The 27,188-nt window shown below is 63.5% G+C and overlaps 1 protein-coding gene across 2 annotated transcripts; it reads left to right on the top strand.

Annotated features, from left to right (window-relative positions):
* Positions 1-1,919: 1,919 nt before the first annotated feature.
* On the top strand, positions 1,920-26,922 carry TNFAIP2 (TNF alpha induced protein 2). 2 transcript variants are annotated; one of them, XM_080644735.1, is made up of 12 exons: positions 1,920-1,987; positions 15,920-16,277; positions 16,577-17,210; positions 19,705-19,819; positions 19,981-20,103; positions 20,265-20,365; positions 20,888-20,986; positions 21,483-21,591; positions 22,422-22,544; positions 22,784-22,939; positions 23,103-23,224; positions 25,228-26,922. In XM_080644735.1, the coding sequence occupies exons 2-12, from the start codon at positions 15,935-15,937 to the stop codon at positions 25,367-25,369; spliced, it is 2,067 nt and encodes a 688-aa protein (XP_080500861.1). In that variant the 5' UTR covers positions 1,920-1,987; positions 15,920-15,934; the 3' UTR covers positions 25,370-26,922. The 2 variants fall into 2 exon arrangements, with proteins under 2 accessions (XP_080500861.1, XP_080500860.1); XM_080644734.1 differs by lacking the exon at positions 1,920-1,987 and adding an exon at positions 13,495-13,514.
* The last annotated feature ends 266 nt before the right edge of the window (positions 26,923-27,188 follow it).

The raw sequence follows: 27,188 nt of genomic DNA on the forward strand, positions 1-27,188 counted from the left end.
TGCTCCAGGGTTTGCAGCAGGACGTGCAGGTGAGTGGCACGGGCCTCCCTGCCTACTTTCCACACCCAGCGAGTGCCCCCTGCACCCTGGGGTCTGGGGCCCAAGTCCCAGCATTCATTTACTCCAGGGGCAGTTTCAGGGGCGGTGTGGGGCAGGTGACCCAGACAAGGTCCCAGCTGGGCAGGGATGGTCAGTCTCCACTTCCTGGAGACTGTAGGTCAAGGAACCAGGCCGGCGTGGCTCAGTGGTTGAGCATCGACCTAGGAACCAGGGCATGGTTCGATTCCCGGTCAGGGCACCTGCCCAGGTTGCAGGCTCCATCCCCAGTGTGGGGCCTGGAACAGGCAGCCTACCAATGATTCTCTCTCATTGTTGTTTCTACCTCTCTCTCTCTCTCCCTTTCCCTTCTTCTCTGAAATCAATTATATATATATATATATTTTTTTTATTTTTTAAAAAGCCTTAGCCAGTTTGGCTCAGTGGATAGAGTGCTGGCCTGCAGGCTGAAGGGTCCTGGGTTTGATTCCGGCCAAGGACACATGCCGGGGTTGCAGGCTCCATCCCCAGTAGGGGGTGTGCAGGAGGCAGCAGGTCCATGATTCTCTCTCATTGATGTTTCTCTCTTTCTCTCCCTTCCTCTCTGAAATCAATTAAAAAAAAGTATTTTTAAAAACGTTATCACTTAAAATAATCAAAATCAAATCAAATAAAAAGGAAAGAAACCAGGCCCCTTCCCCAGCAAGACCTGGCTGCAGACTCAAACCCAAACCCGAGCCCCTGGAGCCCACGGTTCCTGGGAAAGCCCCGGTGGCGTGACTGCAGTAGGGATGCCCGGGCACCGTGTGGAGAAGGGGGTCAGAGAGACCCCCAGGGTTTCTTCCTGTTGACAGACTGGCCTCTGCCCTGCCTGGCTGTCAGGAGCCCCGCATGGCTCCCAGGGGAGGCGCTAGTGGCTGGGAGGGCACAGTTGGAAGAACCCCCTCGTCCTCGCCCAGCCGCTCTTCAGGCTCCTGTGCACCAAGGCCTGGCTGACGCAGGACGCGCTGCGGCCCCTCATGGACAAGGTGGTGGCCTTTGCCGGCCACCTGGAGCGCGTGGCGCCACCTCGCGCGCAGGTACTGGGGAGGAGCCTGGCCCGGGTGGGTTCCTGCCCAAAGCCAGGCGCTGGACTCAGACCCGCCCCGCCCCGCCCCGCCCCGCCCCGGCCAGGAGACGCTGCAGGAGGCGCATCGCTACGTGGTCCGCGAGTACCTGGCGCAGGCGCTGAGGCCACGCGAGCGGTTCCGGGGCGCCGAGCGCCTGACCGGCTCCCAGAAGATGGGCCTGGACGCCCAGGCCATCGGCGACACCTTCCGGGGCCTGGTGAGCGGCTGCCTGCCGGCCTCGCCTCCCCTCCGCGGGGTTCTGGGGCCGCGGGCTCTTTACGCACAGCTGGGCTGCTGCGAGAGGGGCGGGGCCGGGGCGGTGCTTCGCATACATTTGCATATATTTACATACATTTTGTGGGGCTCCAAGAGCGAGGGTCGCAACTGCATCTGATGGGCGGGGCTGTGGGAGGCCTCTCCTCCACCCCGACCTCCAGCCTCTGGAGCGGAGGGCCTCCTCCCCACACATCCACCCCTTGCCTGGCTGCGGGTCTGACTCCAGGCTGCACTTCCGGCTGGGCCTCAGTTTACCCTCTGAGCAGAGGCGGGAAGACCCTGAGCTGTACCCTGTCAGGTGCAGGTGATGGCTGCGCCAGGAAGAGGTCGCGGTGGGGGCTGCGGGAAGGCCAGCGGTGCACTATGGAGGGGCTGCAGGCAGGGCCGCAAGGGGGGTCCCGGGGAGGTGGCCAGCCCCACAGGCTCGTCTCCCTGCCTCCGCAGGGCTCGGAGGCCACGTGGCTGGACCAGGCGATCCCGTGCGTGGCTGACATCCTGGGTGAGACCTACAAAGACGATATCCAGCGGCACCTGGAGGCGCTCATCGGGAGCTACCCCGACATCAGGTCTGTACCCCGCTGCTGCCCGGGGTTCCCACAGCGCTGTGGGCCCTGGGGCGGGGGCTTCGTGCCTTCCCAAGGGCCCCATCCCTGAGGCTTAGGTGGGCAGGTGAGGAGCCTGAGGGTGATGCAAACTCATGGGAGGGGGGCGCCTGGAAAAGGGGGTTCCCCTGCTTCATAATCTATTCTCTGTGGTTTTCGCTCAGTCCTGTGGTGGGATGGGGTACTCCTGGAGTCTGAGCGGGGTCCCGTCCCTCTTCAGTGTCTGATGGTGGAGACATGTCCTCCCCACCCCCCGCGGGGGAGTTTTGGGGAACAAAGCCCTCTCTGGAAGCCCTGCCAGGAGGAAAGAGGCTTTGCTTGGGGGGGGGGGGAGGTGAGTCATCAAACCCATGGGAATCCCAGCTCAAGGCCTTGGGGACAGGATGGTAGGGGTGCAAGAGCTCCTCCCCGAGCCCCCAGCCGGGAGCATTCCTGCCCCAGGTGGCACTCTCTCTCTGACTGACTCAGAGTGGCCACCCTCAGCGCTCCGGGGTTCCCCTACCCTCAGTGGCCCTGTCCTCCCAGGCTCCTGGAGACGGGGTGCCCTGGCCGGGAAGGGGTGACGAACGAGGCCTCCTCCACCCCCCGCCTCCACCGGCCTTTCTCCTTGCTGCCTGGCTGGGCTCCCTGTACAGTGCTCTCAGCATGGCCCTCCTTTCCCAGGCCCGTGATGCCCCTGGCCCACCGCCCTCTGCACACGCATCCCTCCTCCCTCGCTCCTCCCCCACCCCAGCGTTTCCTGAACCTCTGCCTAGGCCGGTCCCCCAGCTGGCGGCCCCTTCTCTCCACCTGCTGGACCCTCCACGGCCAGCCAACTCCTCCAGGAGCGCTGCCTCCCCACCCCCCCCGCCCCCCGCCTCTCTCAGACCAGCCCCAGCAGGGGTTCCCCTCACCCGGGGCCTGGGGTGTCCCTGGAGGTGCTGGGTCTGCAACGAGGGTCCGTGTCTCTGCAGGCGTGAGCACGTGCTGGCCATCCTGGCGCTGCGCCGCCTGGGCCGCCGGCGGAACCACCGCCTCCTGCAGCGTGCCCAGGACCTGCTGAGCGCAGCCAGCCCCGCGGGGGGCCGCGTGCTCTTTGCGGAGATCCCCGTGCCCACCTCCGTGGATGTGCTCATCACCTGTATCTAGTGCTCCCGGGCGAGCGGAGCAGACCGCAGGGGGCGCTGCAGGAGGTGGAGGCTCAGCCACTGTCCCCCAGGCCTGGGCCCCACTCGAGGAGTCCAGGGAGGCACTCCCAGCCCTGCCCCATCTAAGCCCAGAGCCATGACACTTCCATCCGCAGCCAGCGTGGCCGCTGGGCCAGAAGGGACAGCAATGAGAGAGGCATTTCAGGCATCCGCGGGGGAGTGTGGGCAGGGGCTCCTGTCCCTGCTGTCCGGCACCACCCCCGTCTGAGCACGAGACGCATGTTTATTATTAAAAAATAAACATGAATTACCATGGTGCTCCCCTAAGAAAGGCAGGCCGACATGGCTGGGAGCAGGAAGTCTGGGTCGGTCCCTGTGTGCCAGGGAAGGTTCTGCGGCCCCATTTAGTGGATGCAGAGACGGAGGCAGGCCCGGAGCTGCGAAGGCCCACACCTGTGGCTGCCCAGCAAAACAGGCTCCCGGCCTGGAATTCGGGGTTCGCTGCCACTCAGCGGGGGGCCCGGGAGACAAGGAAACGCCAAGGTTTGTTGTGCAGAGGAAGGGGTTGGGTTAGACACGAGGGACCAGGCAAGTGAGACCCTGTGGGGGCGGGGGGGGGGCTGGTGCCACAGGCCTGGGCTCGGAGGGGGGGCTGCAAGGAGATCCCTCCATTGGGCACCTGCACCCTCCTCACCCCATCGTTGCCAAAAGCGGCACCGAAATTTGACTCGAAATTTGACTCCAGCCTTTGGGGCGAGGCTGCTGGGAACCCCATTTGCATTGGCAACCTCAGCTTGGCAGGAACCTGGGCGTTGAGGTGAGGTTGGCAGGAGACACACAGAGAGGCAGCCGTAGAGGCCTCCCCGCCCCCCCCCACCCCCCCGCCGCCCCGCACAGAAGGCCCCCTGGCTCTCAGCCTGGCCCTGACCGTGGCAGCGCGAGGTAGCGGGTAACTGCCGGGGGCAGGACTTCCTTGCGGGCCTCAGCCTGTCCCTCTGGAGCCAGGCCAGGCCCCTTGGGAGCCCGAGGACGTTGTCTCCCAGGCACAGGGCGAGGGTCCTGAAAGGCTGCAGGGCCCGCACCCAGGGGCCGTGCGTCTCCAGACCCTCCAGGCCCACCTCCCGGCACTGCGGACGGTCACTGAGCAGAGGCCAGGCAGGCTGTCTGGCTCCCTCCCCGGCGCTGCAGCACAGCCAGGGCTGAGTCCGGGTGGGGCCCCAGGGGGTGGGAGCAGGTACCAGGGGCTGCCCCCTCCATGGGTGCTCAGGGGCTAGAGGTGGGGGGGCGGGGAGAGGGAGTGCACAGACCTCCCTGGTGGGAATCAGGTCGGGTGGGGTGGGGTGGGTGGGGGTGGAATGAGGAAGAGGAGAGGTTGGAGTTCTCAGGTTCCAGGTTGGGGGTGGGGCCGGGAATATTCCAGAACTGCCACTGACCAGCAGTCCTGTGTGTGTGTGTGTGTATGTGTGTGTGTGTGTGGTGGGGGGGCGGGGGAGGGACAGCCAGCAGAGTGTGAGCTGGCCCTGCCTCACACCAGGTGCCTGCACAGGTGGCCTGGATCCTCAGCCACGGGGAGGGGGCCCACAGAGGGTGCGAGCCCGGGCTGGGCTTACCCCAGGACTGCGCTTGGGCTGGAGGCTGCCCCCTGCACCGCCTCATGCCCTCCAGAGGGGCCTGGGCTGGAGCCCCCAAACTTCACGGAGCAGGCCCCGACTCCAGGCCCCTCAGCTCAGGGATGGACAGCAGGACAACCCTGTCCATGGAGGAGCCCAGGAAGTGGGCACTGGGGGGAGGCCAGCGGAGGGCGGAGAGGGCACCGCCAGGGAGGAGGGTGCCAGGCAGAGGCAGGACCAGGAACCCGCTGGAGGGGCACCGGGGCTCCCAGGCTGTCCTGTCCCAGGGGGCCCACAGACACCTGGCACGGTCCCTCCATCCTCCATGTGGACCAGGTCCAGCACACTCCAGGGACACACTCACACGCACACACATGCACATTCACACACACATGCACATTCACGCACACATACTTCCTTATTAGCCAGACAACTTGGCCAGCAAGCCCGGAAGCAGCTCTGGAGCCAGGCCCTAGCCCCCGCTTGGCCTGGACCGTAGGAGCCAAGTTCTCTGGGCTCTCTGCAGGGCCCCATGGGACCTGGTAACAGGGAGGGTGGCAGGGTCCTGGGCATAGCCCCCACCCACCCCTGGGGCAAAATGACCAATGGCCAGAGCCCTGGGCCTGAAGCACCCAGGGTGTCCCCACCTCAGCCAGCCCTGTGGCCCCCAGCCTCCCCAACTGCACCCTCGTTAGGAGCGGCTCATCCCGACTCGGCCTTGGGAAGCTGACTCCAGCCCCCAAACGCGGCTGGGCTCACAGGAACACGCACCAGGCCTGCCCGGGCATGGAGTTCCTGCCAGGAAACTCTGACTTCCTGTCTCCGAACCTGGAAGCTCAGGGAGACAGCGTGGTCTCCGCCTCAGTGCTCCCCTGTACTGCGAGGAGGCTGCTCAGTCCTCCTAGGGCCTCCCCACCCGCTGCCCCACTCACCTCGGGCTTTGCTGCCACTCAGAGTTCCCCTCAGCCTTGCACCCGGGGTCTTCCCAGCTTTTTCTTGCAGACCATGGCCTGTCCAGGCCCCCTGGGACTGGGGCCAGGGACCCGGATTTATGGCTGGCATTTACGTCACCCTCCCCAGCCTGGGAGTCACAGACAGCGCCCCATTTCACAGCTGGAAAAACTGAGGCACAGAGAGGTGAAGGACCTGGCCTACAGTCTCGTGGCTGGAGAGTGCAGAGCTAGGCCTGAACCCTGCCCCAGCCCCTTCCTGCCTGGCCCTGCACCTCACAGGATCCCTGTACACGGGGACAGCCCCCCTTGAAGGGCCCCTCACCACTGCCCAGGAGTGCTGGAGGTCATAAGACCAGCAGGTCATAATTATGCAAGAAGTCCTTCAGAAGGCTGATGGGCCTTGGGGCTTTTAGCAAGGGCTAAAAGCTATGCCCTCATTGTTCTGTGGAGATTATGTTGGTGGAATGGCTCGGGGGTTTTCCTAACCTGATAATCTTTTACTGTTGACCAAACCTTACCTTTGATATGTATGTTTGCTTTGCTAAAGGACAAAAATCTATTATAATAAAAGCATAATATGCTCATTAGACCTTCTGGACGCGGGGACTGGGTCTCAGGTACCTGCCTGCAGCCGGCCGGGGAAGGAAGGCCTACTCTTGTACGAATTTCGTGCATCGGGCCCCTAGTGTGTAAATAAAAAGCCGTGGGTCCGGAGATTCGGCGAGCCCGTTCCACTAGAGAAGGGTTTCCGCCTGGTTCGCCACGCCTTCTAAATTTGTATTTCTTGTCTAGTGTATCCATTTATGTGCAGCCTTTCTCCAGGTTCCCGAACCCTTGCTGCCAAAGACTGCAGCACAGGAGGGTAGAGGAGGCTGCTTGGTTCCCAGAGCAACCTGCTTCCCCACTCTCACTTCCTTCCTTTGCCACCACAAAGGCCCTTTAGGAACCCCACAGACCAGCCGGCCCCCCATGGTGGGCAGTGTCTGTCTGTGCTCAGGCCTGGGAGTAGGGACAGGGACCTGGCCTCCCCCTGCTCACTGCCCTTCCCCCTCCAGTCCAGGGCTGTGCCCCCCTGCCTGGATGGGCTTAACAAGGGACCTCAGGCCATGCCCCGCACCCAGTGGGACTTGACGGGGGACCTCAAGGTGCACCCCCAGTCCGTGAGAGTGCTGGGCAGTGGCTCTGTCCCGGGCACCATGGCAACACAGAGTGCAGGGTCCCTTCCTGGGCTTCAAGGGGGGATGTGCTGGGAGTAGGAGCTCCAAGGGTAGGTGCCACCAGGTCGCAGCCCAGCCTCCCCAGAACCCCTACTGTAGTGAAATGCTTGGAGGGGGACAGACACGTGGACCTGTCAGGCCCACACCTGGCCCACTGCTCTCCTGGGGCCCTCCCCCTGCCAAGGCTGTATATACCACACACCTATTAGCGGCTAGTAAAACGTGTTACATGTTTTCATCTGCGGCTTCGATATGTTTTGGATAGTGGTCCATTCACTTAGTTCAAGATTAAAAAGGTATAAGGAGGGCCCTAACCGGTTTGGCTCAGTGGATAGAGCGTCCGCTTGCGGACTGAAGGGTCCCAGGTTCGATTCCGGTCAAGGGCATGTACCTTGGTTGCGGGCACATCCCCAGTGGGAGGTGTGCAGGAGGCAGCTGATCGATGTTTCTAACTCTCATCCCTCTCCCTTCCTCTCTGTAAAAAAGCAATACAATATAGTAAAAAAGAAAAAAAAAAAGGTATAAGGAGGATATAAGGTAAAAAGTCTTCTATTCCTTCCTCTGTGTCCTTCCCTGGGGGCACCTGTGTGTAAACAGCCGAGGTTGACAAGGGAAACCTGAGTGGCGAAGAGCCTGCCTTTGCTGTGGCGGTTGGGGGCAGGGCAGTCCTCGAGGGGGGTAAGAATAAGTCCCCAAATAACGGGATTTCTGGATCTTAGGGAAGAGGAATGTCGGGCTGTCAGGGCGCAGCCACCGTGTGCCCAGCTCCCTCCCTCCCTCCGTGCAGGGTTAGGAATCAGCTTCTGGGTTCCGACGCCCCTGGGCTGGGTTCCCAGCTCGGCACATTCCTAGCTGTGTAACTTTGGGCGAGTGACTCCACCTCTCTGGGCTCTGTCTCCTGGGGGGAATGGGGAGCATTCGTGCAAAAATGCCAATGTGGCTCATGAGGGCCTGGCTGGCAGCAGAGTCCGGAGAGGAGCAGATGCTGCTGGTTGTAGGCACGGGCACTGCAGCCTTCCCTGGCAAACGCAGAGCACGTGCCAGCCCCATTTCCAGGAGGGAAGACTGAGGCCCGGGGCGAAGCCACATGTCTAAAACACCTAGGTAGCCCGGCTGGTGTGGCTCAGTGGTTGAGCATTGACCTCTGAGTCAGGAGGTCACTGCTCAATTCCTGGTCAGGGTACGTGCCCGGGGTTGTGGGCTCGATTCCCAATGGGGGAGTAGGGGTGTGGGGGGAGGGGTGTGCAGGAGGCAGCCGGTCAATGATTCTCTCTCATCATTGATGTTTCTATCTCTCTCTCCCTCTCCCTTCCTCTCTGAAATCAATAAAAATCTATTTAAAAATCCTATCTAATAAAGAAGAAATATGCTAATTGACCATCACTCCGTCACAAAGATGGCTGCACCCATAGCTGAGGCCAAGTTCCCATAAGGAGCCTTAATGAGCAATCAGCAAGGACCTGAGGCTATGCCCTTCCCCACCACCGTGGGGCTTGACAGGGGACCTCAAGGTGCACTTCCCGTCCTGGTGCTGGGCTAGAGGAACTCAGGCTGCACCCCCCGCCCCAGCACCGGGCCAAGGGACCTGAGGCTGTGCCCCCCTGCCTGGATGGGCTTAACAAGGGACCTCAGGCCATGTCCCCCACCCAGTGGGGCTTGACGGGGGACCTCAAGGTGCACCCCCAGTGCTGGGTTGGGGGACCTCAGGCCATGCCCCCCATATTGGCACCGGGCCGGGGGACCTAAGGCTATGCCCCCTGCCCAGCAGGCTTGACAAGTCTGGATCTAGCCCAATGCGGGGGGACCGGCCAGGTGTGTGTCTCACACGATTTTGAGGTGCATATGGGTGGGCGGGGACTTGACTCTGGGTCCCGTGGTGAGCCCCAGACTCTGACAGGAGGAAGGTTTTCCTATACATTTTACTAATTTTCTTTCATCTCTGACACTTCTATTATAGAGAAAGGGCAAATAGCAATATTAAATTATTTCCTCTAATTAATCCCCTTTTAATGTGCACGAATTTCGTGCACCGGGTCACTAGTAATAATATAAAATAAAAACGCCGATGTGAGTTATGCCTTCCTTCTCCCAAGTCCAGACACCCCGAGCTCTCAAGTGTCAATGAGGAGGAGAGCCCAGCACCGAGGCTCCGGGGAAGGTCAGGCCCTTGGTGCTTTGGGCAGCCTCCTGGCCTCTGGGCCCTGGCCCAACCCGCAAAGCGCTGGGATTCCCAGGAGAGTTCCTGCCTCTGTCATTGGGTGGAGCCCAGTGGAGAGCAAACATGACTTTCTGGAAATCAGGCAGGCTAGGGGAAGGCTCCAAGGGCGGCCCAGGCCTGGAGGGACAGGAGCTGACCTTGCCCATTTTGCATCACCACCAAAAGCCATTGCATAAGGCCAGGCCTTTTTAGGGGAGAGTTTGGGCCATTGGGGCTGGCACGGAGAAGTCCCTGACTCCCGGGAGGGGCGGTTCCTCCAGGAAGCCCTTCTGCGTTGCACTCCGTAGAAGGCCAAGTATTGGGGTCCTCTTGCCCCATGGACCCTGCAGATGCCATTTCTCCTCAGGCCTCAGTTTTTCCAACTGCCAGACAGAAAAGGAAGTGTGGGGCCTGGCTTCCTCCTGGGAGGGAGGGGAGGGGCTGTTCACAAGTAAACATCTTCACGTGGGGCAAGCGCTCCCCAGGGAGAGGGTGCCCGAGAGGGTGGCTCCTGGCCAGCTGTCCTGTGGCCCTGGGGAGATCAGCTGACTCAGGGCCAGGACTGTGCAGCTGCAAGTGACCCCAGGCCAGTGACTTCTCCCGCTGGCCACAGGCCCCAGCCTCAAGGCCTCCATCTGCGAGCTCCTTCGCTCTTCCCAGACTCAGTTTCCTCCTCTGTCAACATGGGACACAAGGGCCCTGCCCAGTGCAGTGAGTGAGGGGGCAACCCCAAGGAACAAGAGGCCCCAGGAAGGGTCCCCCGGTCAGGCGATGGCCTGAGAAGTAAAGGGAGAAGCAGGACTGACGGACCAGCAGTGGAAATGCAAGTCATCTCACAGAGGGAAGTGGGCCAGGCCTCGGGGAGGCTGGGCGACAGCCCGGTGCCCTGGCCTCCTGGTCCGGGGAGCCCACCCCACTGTCAGCACCCCCCTGTGCCCAAGGCCACTGCTAGTCCTCCGGGTGCAGCCGGCCCCACGACCCACAGCCCTTCAGTCTTGTGAGACCCTCAGCCTCTGCCCCTGAATGTGCCCCCTCTATTTTCCAGGCCCCTCTTCCCAGGAGCTTCTCCCCAGCAAGGCCGGCCCCCGCCGCTGACAGTCCCAGCACAGCCAGCACTCACTTCCCCCACCCCCTCCCCATGTGGCTGGGCCCCAGAGGGAGCGGGGGAAGACCCAGTTAATGAACAAGATTATGAAATACTGGGACTTTTTCTCCCCCAAATGTGTAAACATTGTGGAAGGCAGTAAAAACTCTCATTTCTGCATCTAAGCTGTCTGGCCTGGCAGTCCCTCCTTGTGACTTAAGTACATAAAACTGCATTTCCACGTTGATCAACACTGGGGGGGAGCATTGTTTAGTGAGGCGCCCAGCGCCACCGACCAGCGCAGGACGGGACCTGTCTGTGAAGGAGTGCGCTCAGTTCCCACCTGGGAAAGGGGGGTAGTGAGGGAGCACCCCTCTCAGGAGCTTGCCCGATGGAAGCAGTGAACACGGCAAAGCCCTCCGAACAGCCGGGCCTGTGAGGTCCACGGAAGTCGGCTGCCTGCCCCAAAGAATGGGCAGCCGGTTGTGCGAGGATTTGCGCTCCCCACTTGCAGAGCCGTGTTCACAGTAGCCGAGAGGTGGCAGCAGCCCCGTGCCCACCGGTGCGCATGAATAGACAACGGGCATTCAGTCTTACAAAGGAAGGGACGCCCGCCACGCGCCAGGACAGGGATGAACCTTGGGGACATCATGCTAAGAGAAATAAGCCGGTCCCCCCCACGGACATTGTATGATTCCACTTCCGTGAGGTACTTAGAATCGTCTCGTGTAGAGAGTAGAATGGTGGTCGCCAGGGGCTGGAGGAGGGGGAGGGGCAGGGGTGGGCAAACTTTCTGACTCGAGGGCCACAATGGGTTCTTAAACTGGACCGGAGGGCCAGAACAAAAGCATGGATGGAGTGTTTGTGTGAACTAATATAAATTCAAAGGAAAGCAGCGGAGGGGAGAGCAAGAGAACCAGATAGAACAGCCGGATCCGGCCCGCGGGCCGTAGTTTGCCCACGGCTGGCTAGTGCTTGATGAGTTTCTCACGGTGAACAAAGTTCTCAGATGGCGCGGCGATGGCTGCACCACAGGGCGAAGGTGCTTAACGCCACCCAGCTGCACACATCCAGGATCCAGCGGTCCTTTTGGTTAGGCATCTGTTACCACCGGTCTGAGGAAAAAGTCAGCTGTCCCTTCTGAGCAGAGGGAAGGGAGGCAGAGCCACAGGCGGGCGGCTCCCGTGCGTGTGGTGGGGCCAAGGCCCTGGTCGCATGCGAGAGAGAAGCAGACCACGGCTCCTGCTGCCACCCTCCTCGCAGCCAGCCGGGAGCCCCGAGGGGAGCGGACAGGACAGGACAGGACTGGGAGGGAAGGGCCAGCAGCTGGCCAGCAGCACTCCCACCGCATCAGATGCTCCCTCCTGCGGAGTGGATTCTTGGCTGGCCTGCGGCTGGCTCTCCCTGGACAGTCTGGCCCCCGGAGCACACTTTCCTCATATGTCAAGGAGTAAGAATAGCTCCTGCCCCGTCAGCCACCCTCCCCCCAGCTGTCATCCGCGGCCTCAGCGCAGCCCATTGGAGAGGATTTCCCTCGCGCTGGGGCTTCACATACACACCCTTTGCCCTCGGGAAGTGACTGGTGCAATGCACAAGGGCAAGGCAGCTCTCCCCCCCCCCCACTCCCCCACTCCCCACCCCCCACCGGCTAGCCCTGGTCCCCGCTCAGGTGAAGCGTGGAGAAGGGGGCAGGTGGCCTGGGCGGCCGGGAAGAGGCTGTGCCCTGCGGAGGGTCATTCCTGTCCCTGCCGACCAGGACCGGCTGGCAGCCTCCGCCTCCGCCCCTCGCGGCCCGGGAGCTCCACAGTGTCCCAACCTGTGGGGCGCGTTGACACCCTGACAGGAAAGCAGGTTTGCACAATGAGGCCCACAGGCCCCCGGGGTTCATCCCCAGGGTCTCTGGCAGGCTGGGTGGCCTTGGGGGCCTGGCCTTTGGTCTCCCCATTCATCTGGGGAGCAGATGGGATGACCTCACAGGCCTCCCCATCGGTTGGCTTCTCTGAAAAATGTCGGGGCATCAGGGAGAGAAAGGGTGGGGTCCACCTTACTGTCACTCCTGAAGCCCTCCCCTCCTCCCAACCCCCCCCCCCTCCCAGGGACAGGGTCCATGTCCAAACCCAACCCTGGCACTTTCACCCAAGAGGAAGAGGAAGTTCTCGGTCCCCAGGGGCACCCCCAACTCCCATGCCCCGCCCGCCCTGCCACCCTCCCAGGCCCCTGGGGGAGCGGGCAGCTCTCGGAGGTGTAGGGGTCAGGGAGCAAACAAGAGGGGGAGGGGCGGCGGCTCCAGCAGGCAGCAAAAGGGAAGCGGGCTCAGGCTCAGCCGGGAAATTCCTGAATGACTGTCCTTTCCAGCGGGCAGGGATTCCTGGCATGTGCAAGAGCAAGGGGGTGCTCCGCTGCCGGTGCTCTCGGCCAGCACCCTCTCCCCACCCCATTACAGACCTGGGCAGCCGGGCTGAGAGGGGAAACTGAGGCCCAGAGAGGGGTGTGAGCTGCTCAAGGCCACGCTGCCTGGGCCCCGGCTTTGGGCCCCCAGGAGCCTGTCCCGGCCCAGCCCGGGTCCCAGAACGGGAAAGCCCTTCAGTAGGGGTTCTGCAGGCCTGGGTTCGAATTCCGACTCCGCCATTCTGCCTGCGTGCCCGCGGGCATCTCCCCCTTTCCCGCAAGACCTGACAATGAGACATGCAGGCACCCGGCACAGGGGCCCTGTCCATAGCGACCACCCTGCAGCCCTCCCCTAGGACAGACACCTCCTCCAGGAAGCCCCTCCCCGCCTCTGTGCGGCCACAGTGCCACCAGAGTGGGATCCTCCTGTGGCCCAGAGAGTCAGGGTGGGACGGTCCCGGCACCCCGAGTGTGGGGAGGGGCTCCCAGAGCTTGGCATGGGGGCGGGCTCTGTGACGCAGAAACGTGGTCCTGAACTGGGGGGCGAGGGGCGGGGGGAGGAGGAGGGGAGGGAGGGGACTTCCAGCCAGCCAATCAGAAGCAGCCGTTGGACAATGGGTGGGAGCCAGACCCGATCCCTGTGGGCCTTGGGTAAGGGTCCCGGCGCCCCAGATACCGGGGCGATGTGGCGGCGGCCGCGCCCCCCGCCCCGCGGGTGGGAGGCAGTGACCCCTCCCCACGCACTTCCCTGCTGGGCAGGCCCAGCTCCGCGGGGGGTGCGCCCCCGTGCTCGGGGACCGGGCAGCCCCGTCGGCCTCCGCCCGCGGTTGTGGCGGCGGGAGGGGTGGGCGGGGCGGAGTCGGAGGCTTTTTCAGGCCGCGCGGGGCTCTGCCGGGACACAGGCGCGGCGGCTCTGTAAGTGACTCCTCTCTCCCGCGTCGCGTCCCGCGTCCGTCCCCACCGCTCCGCGCGGCTGCGCTGCCGCCGGACCGCTCGTCCCCGGCCGATGGCCCTGTCCTCCGAGGGAGCTGCAGGCGCGGCAGCGGGGACCGACGGGGCGGCCGACCCAAGGGCCCCCGGCACCCCGTAGCCCCACTTCCAGGGAAACTGAGGCCCCTGCCCCGGGGCCCGGGTTGCGCTCCCAGAGCGGGGTGCCCCTGGGAAAGGCAGGGAGGGGGCTGTACGGAAGGGCGCGGGTCTCCCTTGTTTCGCAGGAGGAGGGGTGGGAGGCTGTGTGACCCAGCCATCACTCCACCTGCGGCGCCTGCGGTCCTCACCTGGGGGATGACCCCTCCCCCCCCCAGGAGCAGAGGCAGGGGAGGCTGTGTGACCTCAGCCCCGACCCCCAGGGAACCGGGAAGGAGGGGGATGCGCAATACGACTGAGCGGCCCCTTCTTACCTTCACTGCCCAGCAAGGGCTGCGCTGAACGCAATGAACTCTCCTGCCGCCCCTGCTGGCCTGACAGACCCCCACACCCTTCCTGGGCCCCGCGTGGGGCTGGCGCTGGGCTGTGTGGGTCTGCAGTTTTGGGGGGCCTGGATGGCCACGGGCGGCAGGGCCCTGAGAAGGAGTCTGTGCCCAGGGGAGGAGACGGGAACCACGTGGGGACCCGGCAGAGCTGGGTCTGGAGGTCAGACGGAGCCCATTGTGCGGGGACCTGGGAGGTGGGGTTGAGGTTGCAGAGGTGAGGCTGGTGGCCTGCTGGTCAGGATGGCTTCTCCCTCGCCCCAGGAGGAGGGCAGAGGTGGGGCAGGCCCCTGGGGTGGTCCTGAGCACCCCACCCAGCCGTCCAGACCAGCCTCTATGGGTGAGTCGCATGAAATGGATGGATTGGGAGGGGATGCTGGGGCAGTGGGTGGGAAGGCAGAAATGGGGACCTTGGTCTGGGGGCTCCCTAGAGCACCCCTCCTGGGTTCTGCAGTGGGACTGCCAGGCCAATGGCACGGGAAGCGCTGGAGGACCCTGCCCAGGGCACCTGGAGAGGCCAGTGGGAGTGGGAACAAGCCAGGCGTCCTGGCCCCGAGTGGCTCTGGCCAAGCTCAGGGGTTGGGGTGAGCAGCCGGGGGGTGGGGGGGAGATGGGACAGGTGTGTGGGCTGCTGGGGAGGCAGCAGGGGCTCCAGAAGGTCAAGCTGAGCCTCCCGCAGCGCCTCCCCATCACCCACACTTCGGTTCCTCCTGGCTGGTGGGTCAGCCCATCCCGGTGGCCGGGCCGCGGCTGGGGCGGTCTGTCATTGTGTGGCATGCGTCATGACTGGTGTATTTACTCCTGGGTGGGAGAGAAGGCACTGTGGTTATGGGTCACCCCAGTCCCCAGGAAGGCCTGGCCCCGTCTGCTGCCTCTTCCCAGCTCTGCCCCGCTCACTCCCTGGGCTCAGCCATGCTCCCCTCCATGACCCTGCCTCGCTCTGACAGTGGCCAAGCGCTGCTGGGCACAGGGTCCTGCCTTTCTGGATGCAGCGTGCAAGGTGGTGGGGGACCCGGAGGCAGGTGGTGAGCTCACACTGCTGACTGTGGGGCGTTTAAGCCTCCCTGAGTCCTCTCCCTGAGATGACCCCCCCGCCCCCCCCCCGAAGGCACAGAAAGTGAAAGCTGCTTTGATGGTGACATCAGCCCCTGCGGGAGCAGGGAGAAGCAGAGGCCAGGGGTCTGGTCCCCACTCGGAGTTACTGTGCGGCCGCGGGCAGCCCCGGATCTCACCACGTGGGACAGGCTCTCCAAGGTCCCCCCCTGGTGCGGGGGGCGTGCTGTGGCTGCTGCAGACTGAGCCCCACAAGCCAGGACAGGGGGCGGCTCTGCTTGCTCGGGGGCCCATGTTTGCTCACAGGGTCCCTCTGGGACCCCACAGCCAGACAAGACCAGAGAAGAACTGGGCAAGATGGAGGGTGTGCCAGGGTGGGCCTCTGCCTCAGCCCCTTCGCTGCCCCGTGCCCCTCCGGACCTCGGTTCGTGCTCCGTGCCATGGGCCTGAAGCCATGCTGTCTCTGCCCAGGGCCCCGTGGGGTCCAGGGTGCATGCTCTGCACCCCTGCCCAGAGGGGGGGGGGGCGCTGTCAAGGAAGTTTTGCAAGTGAAGGGAAGCCCCTCCGGCTGGGAGGCGGGGCCTCCTGAGCCTGTTCCCTGCCGGCGATGCTGCGGGGGAGCTGCGGGGAGGAGCTGTGGGTGCTGAGAAACCCGTGTCCAGGGCGGGAGCGGAGGTGGTGCCCTCGTGGTTGCCAGGAGAAGGCCAGAGCCCTGGTGGCCGCACCGGGACGACTGACAAGCACACGCCTGGTGCTGTGACCGCTGACCCTGCCCTTCCCCTCCCCTCGCCCACCCAGGCCTGAGCCGGAGCGATGCTGAAGGCGATGACCTTCCAAGGCCTGCCAGGCCAGCAGCGGAGGCCAGGGGCCCTTGACTGCCCTGGAAGCCCCCTGAAGTTCCGCACTGCGTCAGAGGCGGAGTCAGAGGCCTCCATGTCGGAGGCCTCCTCGGAGGACATGGTGCCACTCCCGGAGGCCCAGGTGGCCCAGGAGAGGGGTGAGGAGGAGGCTTCGAAGAAGAAGAAGAAGCCCAGAGGCCTGGCCCACATGTTCAACATCTTCACCAAAGGGAAGAAGAAGAAGTGGCAGTCCGGCTCCACGGAGCCCGCGGGCAACCCTGAAGCCAAGCCGGGGCCGGCGGGCCGGCTGCCCACAGGTAGGCTGGGCCCACGTGGGTTAGGGTCCCGTGTCAGAGCTGGCGGGGCCTGGCTCACTCCTCCAGGAGAGAGGGCAGAGTGATGGGCATGGACGTCTCTCCCCTCCTGGCTGCCCCCTGCACCCCTGCCTGATTTGGGGGGCTGGGAGGAGGCGAACCAGGCTGCAGTCCTGTCTGGGACGCCGACTGGCCTCTCGGGGCGCATCCCTTCGCCTTTTGGGCTCTCCAGTGGGCGCCGTGGGGGTGAGCTGGCCCCGCCGTCCCCCTGGCCCGCGGCTAACGCGTGTCCCCCGTCGCAGTGGAGGAGCTCAAGGCGGACCTGGAGCGCGGGCAGCTGGAGGCGGCGGGGCCGCTGATGCTGCTGGAGCGGGAGCTGCAGGCGGCGGCGGCGGCGGCGGGCGGCACGAGCGAGGAGGAGCTGGTGCGGCGCCAGAGCAAAGTGGAGGCGCTGTACGTGCTGCTGCGCGACCAGGTGCTGGGGCCGCTGCGCCGGCCGCTGGAGGCGCCCCCCGAGCGGCTGCGCCAGGCGCTGGCCGTGCTGGCGGAGCAGGAGCGCGAGGATCGCCGCGTGGCGGCCGCGGAGCCCCGGCCCTCGGCGCTGGTGGCCACGCGCCCGCGGCACTGGCTGCAGCTGTGGCAGCGCGCGGTGGCGCAGGAGGCCGAGGAGCGGCTGGGCCGGCCGCCCGCCGCCGCCGAGGGCCTCTCGGAGGCCGAGCGCACGTTCCTGTGCATGGGCCGCACCATGAAGGAGGACCTGGAGGCCGTGGTGCAGCGGCTGAAGCCGCTCTTCCCCCCCGAGTTCGGCGTCGTGGCCACCTACGCCGAGAGCTACCACGCGCAGTTCGCCGCCCAGCTCGCGGCCATGGCGCAGTTCGAGCTGTGCCAGCGCGACACCTACATGCTGCTGCTCTGGGTGCAGAACCTCTACCCCAAGTGAGCGCGGGCCTGGGCCGCGGGGAGGCGGGGGGGGGGGGGGGGGGGGCAGGTCCGCGGGGAGGTGTCCCCCTGGTAGGGGGAAAGGTACTTGGGAAGGTGTCCCCGTGGGCGGGGCCCTGGTCCGCGGGGTGGGGTCCCCGTGGGCGGGGTCGGCCAGCAGGGCGGTGAAGCCTAGGCCTGCTGGGGTCTGCTTTGCACTTGGAACCCTTCATTCCCAGGCCCTCAGTTGGGGAAACAGGTGCAGTTGGGGCAACTGAGGTGCAGAGAAAGGCAGGGACTTCATTTATTTTAAAAAATACATTTTTTAAAAATCTATATTTTATTGATTTTTTACAGAGAGGAAGAGAGAGGGATAGAGAGTTAGAAACATCGATGAGAGAGAGACATCGATCAGCTGCCTCCTGCACACCCCCCACTGGGGATGTGCCCGCAACCCAGGTACATGCCCTTGACCGGAATTGAACCTGGGACCCCTCAGTCCGCAGGCCGACGCTCTATCCACTGAGCCAAACAGGTTAGGGCTAAAAAAATACATTTTTATTATTTCAGAGAGGAATGGAGAGGGAGAGAGAGAGAGAAACATCAATGATGAGAGAATCTGATTAGCTGCCTTCTGCACACCCCACACTGGGGATCGAGCCCACATCCCCGGCATGTGCCCTGACCAGGAATCGAACCGTGACCTCCTGGTTTATAGGTCAATGCTCAACCCCTGAGCCACGCCGGCCAGGCCAATAGCTTCATTCATTCATGAACTGGGCAAGGGGTGGGGCAGACGATGGCAATCCAGAGCTAGAAGGACTGTGGCAGAGGGGGCCAGGGACTGTGGGAGCCCAAGGCAGGGCCCTAGCCTGGCCTGGTCAGTCCGGGAAGTGGGCTTGAGGAGGTGCCAATAGGGTCTGCCTGGAGCAGGAGCCAACGTCCCTGAGCAGGGACAGCTCCCAATCCCACAGAAGGAAGTGGAGGGGACCCGGGAAGAAGGCAGAGGGAGGGTGGTGCTCTCGGCAAAGGGAGTCACCTCCCTGGGCCTGGAGCTGAGCCGGGAGGCATTCTGGGAGCTGTGCTGAGCTTGGCCATGTTTGGATTTATGGACAGGTTACGGGGGGCCTCCCAGGAAGCACGGAGAGCAGGGGTGGGCTGGGCCACGTGGCCCACTGAACAATCCCTGTGAGCCCACAGCGGAGCTGAGTTCTGGCCAAGGGGCCTGGAGCTTCTCGGGTGGGAGGCTGGCGGTGAGGCAGAGGGTACCTGGTAGCCGTGGGTCCAGCGTCAGGCGTCCCGATTGACCCAGACTCCGTGGGTCTCAGCACAAGCTGGGTGGGGAGAGAGCGAGTGTGGAAGTGCCCAGCACGAAGCCAGGGGTGCCTACGGGCTGGCCCAGTCCCAGGGGAAAGCCTGCAGGAAGCGGAGGAGGAGAGTCCTGAGCAGCGCTGATGGCCTCGGGGAACCACCTGGGTGGCCAGCGGGCTCAGCTGGTGCTGGTGGGCCCGCGGGTCCGGAGGAAGGGCCCAGTGGGGCGGTGGGCGAGGAGTCAGCAGGGCACAGGGAGGTGGCACAGGGCAGGGACTGCAGGCCTGACTCACCAGGAAATGCTGGGCACACACACCTCTGCCAGGCAGGCAGCCTTCCTGTCCCGGTGACTGGGGGCCTTTAGCCTGGGCCCACTGGGGTCGACACAGCAGGAAACGAGGGGGGTTCGGGAGGCTTTGTGGAGGGAGGCCTGTGAGGCAGAAGTGCAGGGAGCAAAGGGACATGGTGTCCAGGCTGCGAAGGGGCAGAGAGGGCCATTCCTGAGCCTCCTGCAGACAAAGGCCCTGAGGAAGTGCCAGGGTTGGGCCGTCCCTGGAGGCCCAGACCCCACAGAGGCGCCAGGAGGGTGAGGGGAGCCGCCTCCAGAGCCCCGTGAGCGGCCCTTCCTGCTTGCCGGGCCCAGCCTCTGCGGGCAGCAGGGGTGGCCAAGAGGGAGGGGCGCACAGGGCTGGGGTGCAGGGAGGTAAGAGGGAGGGCAGGGTGGGAAGAGGCGGAGGGGGTGGCCGGTCGCAGGCTGCTGCCAGAGGGAGCGGGGTTTCCTGTGTGTGAGAGGGAAGATGGGATTTGATCTGCAAGAGGAGGCCAGCAGGTTCTGCCGGCTGGGTGGACAGGGGCGGAAGCAGGAGCCCGGAAGGAGGCTCGCCAATGAGCCAGGGGAGAGATGGGGTGGCTGGGCTGGGTGGCTGGAGGCTGATGGGGGCAGGGCGGCGGGGAGGGGGGGGATGTTTTGGAGCCTGAGTGAACGAGAGAGTAAAAGGCACAATGATGCCAAACTTTTTTACCTGAACCAGCCTGAACAGATAGAGGATCCATCACCGGAGATGGAGAGGCAGGGATGGGGGTCAGTGGGGTCACACAGTGGAGCTCAGGGCAGCGGAGACGCAGCTAGGGAGGTAGGCCCTCACCTCAGGATGGAGCTGGGCGGGGCTGTCTTCCTCACGCCAGCCCCCTCTGCCCACAGCGACATCATCAATAGCTCCAAGCTGGCGGGTGAGCTGCAGGGGGTCAATCTGGGGAGCCTCCTGCCCCCCAAGCAGATCCGGCTGCTGGAGGCCACGTTCCTGTCCAACGAGGTGGTGAGTCCAATGACAGCGCCAGGGCCAGACCAGCGAGGGGCAGGAAGGAAGCGGAGGGGGGCTCTGGGACAGACAGGACATCAGGGAGCCTGACAGGACTCCCCCGTGGGCAGGGCTGATGGGTTCCTTGCTACCTTGACCTGACTCGCCCCTGCCCCCAGGCCAGCGTGAAGGAGCTGATGACCCGAGCCCTGGACCTGGAGTCACAGCGCTGGGCCCAGGATGTGGCCCCCCAGAGGCTGAACGGCCACTGTCACAGCGAGCTGGCCATCGACATCATTCAGGTAGCACACTCCGCCCCCGTGTACACAGGCAGCCCACCCTGTCCATCCCTGTGTGCACACATGTGCCGCCTCTGAGCCCGCCCCCGTTCCCAGCATGCCCCCACCCCCACCCCAGCCCCGGTCCAGTTGGGCCCCTGCTCAGCTTACCCCCCTCCCTGCAGATCATCTCCCAGGGCCAGGTCAAGGCCGAGAGCATCACGCTTGACCTGGGGAAGCAGATAAAGCACATGCTGCTGGCGGAGCTGGCTGCGTTCCTGAGGAGGTGGGTGTGTGCGCAGGCGTGCAAAGAGGGCCCTGCAGTCTCCTCCCTGCGCCCGGCTGGGGGTCCAGGCTAGATTAGTGCCCCTCCCGCCCCTAGGGTGTCTGTCCTTATGGGCAGGAGCCCTCTCCCCCTGCACTGGGCACTGAGGCCCCCACTCTACTGGGCACGGCTCCCAGCAGAGCACCCTCCAGGTGCAAGGGGGTGCCTCACGAGGGACTGAGACCCTGGCCTCCCCTTCAGGTGACAGCTCGAGTCTCCACCCCCCAATCTCTTGGCTGCCTCCCTCCCCACTTCTGAGGACCCCTTCATTTATTTACCCATGGCCCCCTCCAGTCTCCCAGAGCCTGGTGGCCCCCTGCTCGGGAGCTCGGCAGGACCTGGCTCCATTGGCCCCAAGAGCGAAGTCAGCCGCGGGGTGCCTGGGGTGCCTGGGGTCCCTGGGAAAGTGCGCTGTGACCCAGGGCGCTGCCCCTGTCCCTGTGTTTGTGCTGGTCCTGCAAGTGCCCCTTCCTGTCCCACCAGCTACCAGCGAGCCTTTGATGACTTTCTGGAGAGGTGCAAACAGCTGAGAAATTACAGGGCCAATGTCATGGCTAACATCAACAATTGCCTGTCCTTCCGGTGAGAGGGTGAGGGTGGTGAGGCTGGGAGGCCGGGAGTGGTGTGGGAGCAGAGCACCAGCCTGCCTGCTGGAGAGAAGGGGCTGCGGGGAGGTAGAGGAGAGTGCAGAGGGTGGGGGATGAGGTAGGTGTGTGGGGGGGAGCGGGGGGGGGGGGCCACGCCTCAGGCATAGGGTTCACTGGTGATTTTGTCCTCAGAACAACGGGCAGTGGTTCTGTCCATTAAGCCGCCGAGCACACGGATGTGCAGAGGCTGAGCCACACGCCCTAAGTTAGGAAGAGGATGTGGCCTGGGGGTGTGCGGGGAGTGAGCAGAGTGGGCCTGCCTGGGGGTTGTAATGGGGTGACTTGGACTTGCTCCCAAGGGAATGGGGAGCCAGTGAGGGTTCTAGAGTGAGGAAGTGGTTTAGGAAGGTTGGCCTCGGGCTAACTGGCTCTCTGGTCTGGGCCGTGGGCCAGCAGGGCCGGTGTGACCTCCCTGCCCCGTGTCCTTCCAGGATATCCATGGAGAAGTGGCAGGCGCCACAGGACCCCCTGGGCCCCCTGAATGAACTCAAGAGCCACGGCTTTGACACCCTGCTCCAGGGCCTGTTCTGGGACCTGAAGGTAGCGACGCCCTGCCCTGGGCTCGCCGAGGCTCGTGCGCAGGATGTGGCGGTGGGAGGAATGGCAGGAGCCAGGCTGCCATGTGGAAGGCAGGGTGTGGGGCTGGGTGTAGAGAGGCTGGTGTGCCCAGGCGAGGGGCCATGGAGGCCTCGACCTCACCCCCACCATGTTGGCCTGGGGCTTGGCCTCAGAGGGGCCTCCCAGGGCTGGGAGGACACAGAAAAGCTTCAGCGTGCCCCCACCTAGTCCCCAAGTTTGTACACACTCCCCTCCCCGCCCCCAGCCTGTCCCCATGCTGACCTCCAGCTGTGATGCTCAGAGCCCTGGCAGTCACCGCCACGCCATGTCTGCCGGGGCCAAGAAGCCCACAGAAAGCCCTTGTTATTTTAGCAGAGGGTGAGGGTCCCCGGAGACAAGCAGGAGGGGTTCCATGCCTGCCCGCCATGTACCCAGCGACCAGAGTGGGGGGCTGTGGGTGGCCAGCTGGCGGTGAAGGCCACACCGTGACCCGGGATGACTTGGCACCAGTCAGGCGCGACGCCTTGTTTATGCAGGAATTTATTTATGGGGTGGGGGGGGGGGGGCGGTGGAAAAGGCCTCAGCCGGCAGACTGCGCTGCAAGAGCCACAGCTGGGTGTCCTTGGGGAAGGGTACACAGACCCCCCTCCACTTCCTGTCTGTGACCCGAGTCCTGCCCTGGGTCCCTGGCAGCTCTGGGGTCCCCTGGCCCCTGGGCCACCCTGAGTGTCCGTGTGCGTGTTTGCGTGTGTGCGGCTGGCAGCCTTCCCCTGCAGGGCGGGTCCAGACATCCTGCCTTTCTCCCGTCGCAGCCGCTGTTCAAGAGGCTCACACAGACCCGCTGGGCGGCCTCTGCGCAGACCCTGGAGGAAATCGTCTCCACCGTGGAGGCCAGGCTGCCCGAGTTCTCGGAATTGCGAGAGTGTTTCCGGGAGGTGAGGCGCGGGGCTGGGGGCTGGGGGCTGGTCCCGGCAGCTGTGCAGCCTGGGCATGCAGCTAACAGGCCTGTGCACACACCCACCGGCACGGTACACGCACACACACGTATGCACTCCTTTGCCCTGGCATCTGTCCTCCCTGAACTCCCGGCCTCGGGGCTTCAAGCTTCCATCGGGAGAGTGTGCGCTCCGTGGGGAGCTGGCTCACGGCCCTGCCTCTGCCCCCGGCCGCGCAGGAGCTCCTGGAGCTAGTCCACGTGCACCTGGTGAAGGAGTACATCGTGCGGCTCAGCAAGCGGCGCCTGGTCCTCAAGACCGCGGAGCAGCAGCAGCAATTGGCCGGGCAGATCCTGGCCAACGCCAACCTCATCCAGCACTTCTGCACTCAGAACGTAAGCCCCGACCCCCGCCCCCACCCCCTAACACACACACACCCATGGCCGCCCTTGCCCCCCGGGGCCTCTCCAAGCTCAGTCATTGTGGCCTGAACCTCTCTGGGCCCGGGGGCACCTGGGGAGCAGGGACAGCTCCCTCCAACCAGGCCTGTGCTTGCAGGGCTCCCCGGCCACCTGGCTGGACCACGCCCTCCCGACGCTCGCTGAGATCATTCGCCTGCAAGACCCCAGTGCCATCAAGATCGAGGTGGCCACTTACGCCACCTGGTACCCTGACTTCAGGTGAGACAGGGCAGCACAGGACCTGGGCAGTCAGTATGGCCCTGCCGGTCCCCGTGGTGGTCAGAGCCTGGCTTGGCTGCAGGCAGCCCCTTTGGGGTGGGCGCTCCAATACTGGCCACGCAACGCAGCCCTGGCTGCTGACCTTGCTGAGGGCCGGGGCTGTGCCGGCTCCCAGGCGAGGTCTTATAGTGGCTCATTCCTTTGATCCTCAGCCCTGCCAGGCTGATGCTTTTCTTTTTTTCTTTGTTAAATATATATTTGTATTGACTTCAGAGAGGAAGGGAGAGGGAGAGAGTGACAGAAACATCATTGATGGGAGAGAATCACTGAGCAGCTGCCTCCTGCACACCCCGTACTGGGGATCAAGCCCACAACCTGGGCACATGCCCTTGACCGGTATCAAACATGGGACCCTTCAGTCCGCAGGCGGACGCTCTATCCACTGAGCCAAACGGGCTAGAGCCAGACTGATGCTTTGCATCCCTGGTTTACACATGAGCCTGGAGAGCTAGGCCCGTGTCCAGGTGACACAGTGAGTAAGTGGTGGAGTTAAGATGACTCCACAGTCTGGCTCCACAGTCCACACTCTTAGCCTTTTAGGATACTGCCCCTTGGAGGGGAAACTGAGGCCAGAGAGACCAGGGACTTGCTAGAGGCTGTAGCAGGTCAGTGATGAAGCTGGGGTCCACCACTCAGCTTAGGGATCCTCGGGGGCTTGGACCTGGGCCCTGGGCCCTGCGCCCCTGTTCCAGAGTGGAGGTTGCCTGAGGATCTTGTGAGCCAAGGAAATGGGGTTTTGGGCTGAGTCCTCTGACAGGGAAGAGAAAGTTTGAATGGGCCCTGAGTTGGATTGACAGCTCAGCCTAGTGTAGCCCCTGGCTGATCCACTGCACCCATCCACCCAGCCACCCGCTTACCTACACATGCACCCATTTATTCACCCACCCATACAAGCAGCATCTCTCCATCTACTCATCTAACCACCCACCTAGCTATCCCACTATCTACTCACCCACCATCCACATGTCTACCTATCTAGCCATCCATTCATCTACATATCCACCACCTCTCCATCCATCCATCCATTCATCATCCACCCATCATCCACCCAACTCTGCATCTCTCCATTCACTTACCCATCCATCCACCCCTCAGCCATCCATCCACTTACTTATCCATCCATCCATCCATCCATTTATCCACTCACTCTTCCATCCATCCATCCATCCATCCATCCATCCATCCATCCATCCATCCATTTATCCACTCACTCATCCATCCATCCATCCATCCATCCATCCATCCATCCATCCATCCATCCATTTATCCATCCATCCATCCATCCATCCATCCATCCATCCATCCATCCATCCATTTATCCATCCATCCATCCATCCATCCATCCATCCATCCATCCATCCATCCATCCATCCATTTATCCACTCACTCTTCCATCCATCCATCCATCCATCCATCCATCCATCCATCCATCCATTCACCCACCCACCCACCCACCCACCATCCCACCCACAATTACCAGTGGTCTTAGGTGCCAGGCTCTGTTCTAGGTACCAGGATGCAATGAAGTACAAGACGGAGCAGGCCTCAGCTCTCTCTAAGGGCTTACAGTCCGCCGAGGGCTCACAGGCAGAGGAATACACGTGCAAGTTGTAAAGATGATGTAACGGGCAGGAGGTGCTGACTTGAGGGTGGGAAAGCCTCTTGGGGGAGGTGACATTTTAGCTGAGGCTTAAAGGTGAGAGGAGCTGGTCACCTCCAGAGCGTGTGGAAGAGACTCCAGGAGGGACAGCCGGTTAAAGGCCTGAGGTGGCAGGAGCAGGCGTGCCCTCGGGGCCAGGCGGCCATGCTGCTGGAGCTCAGTGGGAGGAGAGCGGGGGGAGCTGCTCAGGGCGCTGTGGCTCAGGCCGGGAGGCTGGAGAGCGGGAAGGGTGTGAGCAGGGGCGTTGGTGACCTGCTGGACTGACGGGACCTCCTCCTGCCAGCAAAGGCCACCTGAGCGCCATCCTGGCCATCAAGGGGAACCTGTCCAGCAGTGAGGTCAAGAGCATCCGGAGCATCCTGGACGTCCACACGGGGGCCCACGAGTCCGCCAAGTCCCTGTTTTCACTTATAAAGGTTGGTTAGTTTTTCCTGTGGACTGAGCTGCTTGCGAGCCCCGGCGAGCTTCGGACACACTCCACTTCGAGCCAGTCACCCCACTTGGCGTCCAGCCCTCCCAGGCCTCCTGACTGCTGCTGCTGCTGCTGCTGCTGCCGCCCTGGCCGTGGGGCAGCTGCAATGGACGGGTCCCAGTTCCTTACCAGCCTGGCGGGGCGGGAGCACCACCGTGAGGAGCCAGAGGCCACACCTGAGACGTGGCCACCGATCGTCAGGCACTAAAGCAGGCAGAGTGGCCGGGGGTCAGCGACCCTGGGTCACCTCCTATGCGGGGGGGCCCTCCCCATCCGCCTCAGAGCTGCCCTCGTGGCTGGGGCTGAGTGCCTAGAGGGCCAGAGGCCGAGCCTTACCTCCCTGCCCCCTTCACCCAGGGCTGCGACCAGCTGTGCTCAGCAGGTCTGGAATGGGAGGCAGCTGGCAGGAAAGAAGGGAAAGATGAGCTCGTACCTGGGCCTGGAAAGGGGCGGGGCAGTCACCTGCAGGCTGGGGCAGAGCCCGATCAGAGCCCCTCCAGGTTGCCCTCCCCCCACCGCCCCTGCAGCTCAGACCCCGACCCCTCTCTGCTTGCAGTGCCTGCAGGCACCCCCTGCCCAGAAGGGGGCCTCCTGGGTCTTCTAGGGTTCAGCCTGCCCCCAAGGCAGGCCCAGGGGTGCCTGCCTTCCTGGGTCCTCCACCTGGAAGTCCGGCTGAGGTCTGGGCTGGGCAAGCTTGACCTCTGACCCCTCTGCACCTATATTCGTTTCTTACTGCTGCTATAATGAATTTCCATAAACTTAGTCGCTTAAAACAAGACCAGCTTTTCAGTTCTGGAGGTCAGAGTTCTTCTGATGCGGGTCCAGTGGGCTGAAGGCACGGGGCCGGTGCCGGGCCCTGCTGGCGGCTCCAGGGGGTGCCCGGCCTCTTGCGGTGTTTAGAGGCCGCCTTCCGGGACGGCGCGGCCGTGGCCCCATCCACGTCAGAGCCTTGCACATGCAGTGCTTCGCTCCTGCCTCCCGCTTCCACTCGCAAGGAGCCAGCCATTACCTTTGGCCCATCCGGACGGAGAGCCCGCACTGCTCTCTCCTAAGGCCAGCCGGTGGGCAACCTGATTTCATTCCCTTCCCCGCGGAACCTCGCACGGTCACAGGTTCCAGAGGTTAGGGCGTGGGCATCTTTGGGGGACTGTGGTTTTGCCCCCCACGGCCTCCATTCATCCCCTGCCCCGGAGAGCACCTGGTCCTACCCCAGGAAGATGGGTTCAGTGACCCCCCTGGCCTCTGCCCACCCCATAGACCCTCTCAGCAGACTCAGGGGTGACTCGGCCTGTGAGGGCGCCGCCAGCTCGGGCCAGCTCTCTCTCCAGGGTCTGTCCCCTCCGTCCAGGTACTTGGCCAGGAACTGGCCGTGTAAACGGTGCGCAGAGCCTTTGTACATTGGTGGGAATTCACTTGTCGGATGTCATTAATGTTATTTTTGATAGCACTGCTTTTGTATGAGTGTCCTCGGGTTTTGTAGCTGGACATAAAGCTGACTTCAGACGCAGCTGTGGAGTGATTTCTTTGGGGAGCAGGGCTGGGCCTCGGCGGCTTTCTCAGGGTTTGGGGGTCTGGGCAGCCTGTCCTCCTGGCTCTGTGTCAGGTCCGCGTGTCCTTCCCTGTAATGACCTCCCCACAGCACCTCACTGAGGATGATGGCGGGGGGGCGGGTTAGGACTCTGGACAGTCATTTCAACTCCATGCCTAGGGCTCAGATTACAGGGGTGGGCAAACTTTTTGACTCGAGGGCCACAATGGGTTCTTAAACTGGA

The sequence above is a fragment of the Plecotus auritus genome (genome assembly GCF_963455305.1).
Source record: "Plecotus auritus genome assembly, chromosome: 1".
In the NCBI taxonomy this organism is placed as follows: domain Eukaryota; kingdom Metazoa; phylum Chordata; class Mammalia; order Chiroptera; family Vespertilionidae; genus Plecotus; species Plecotus auritus.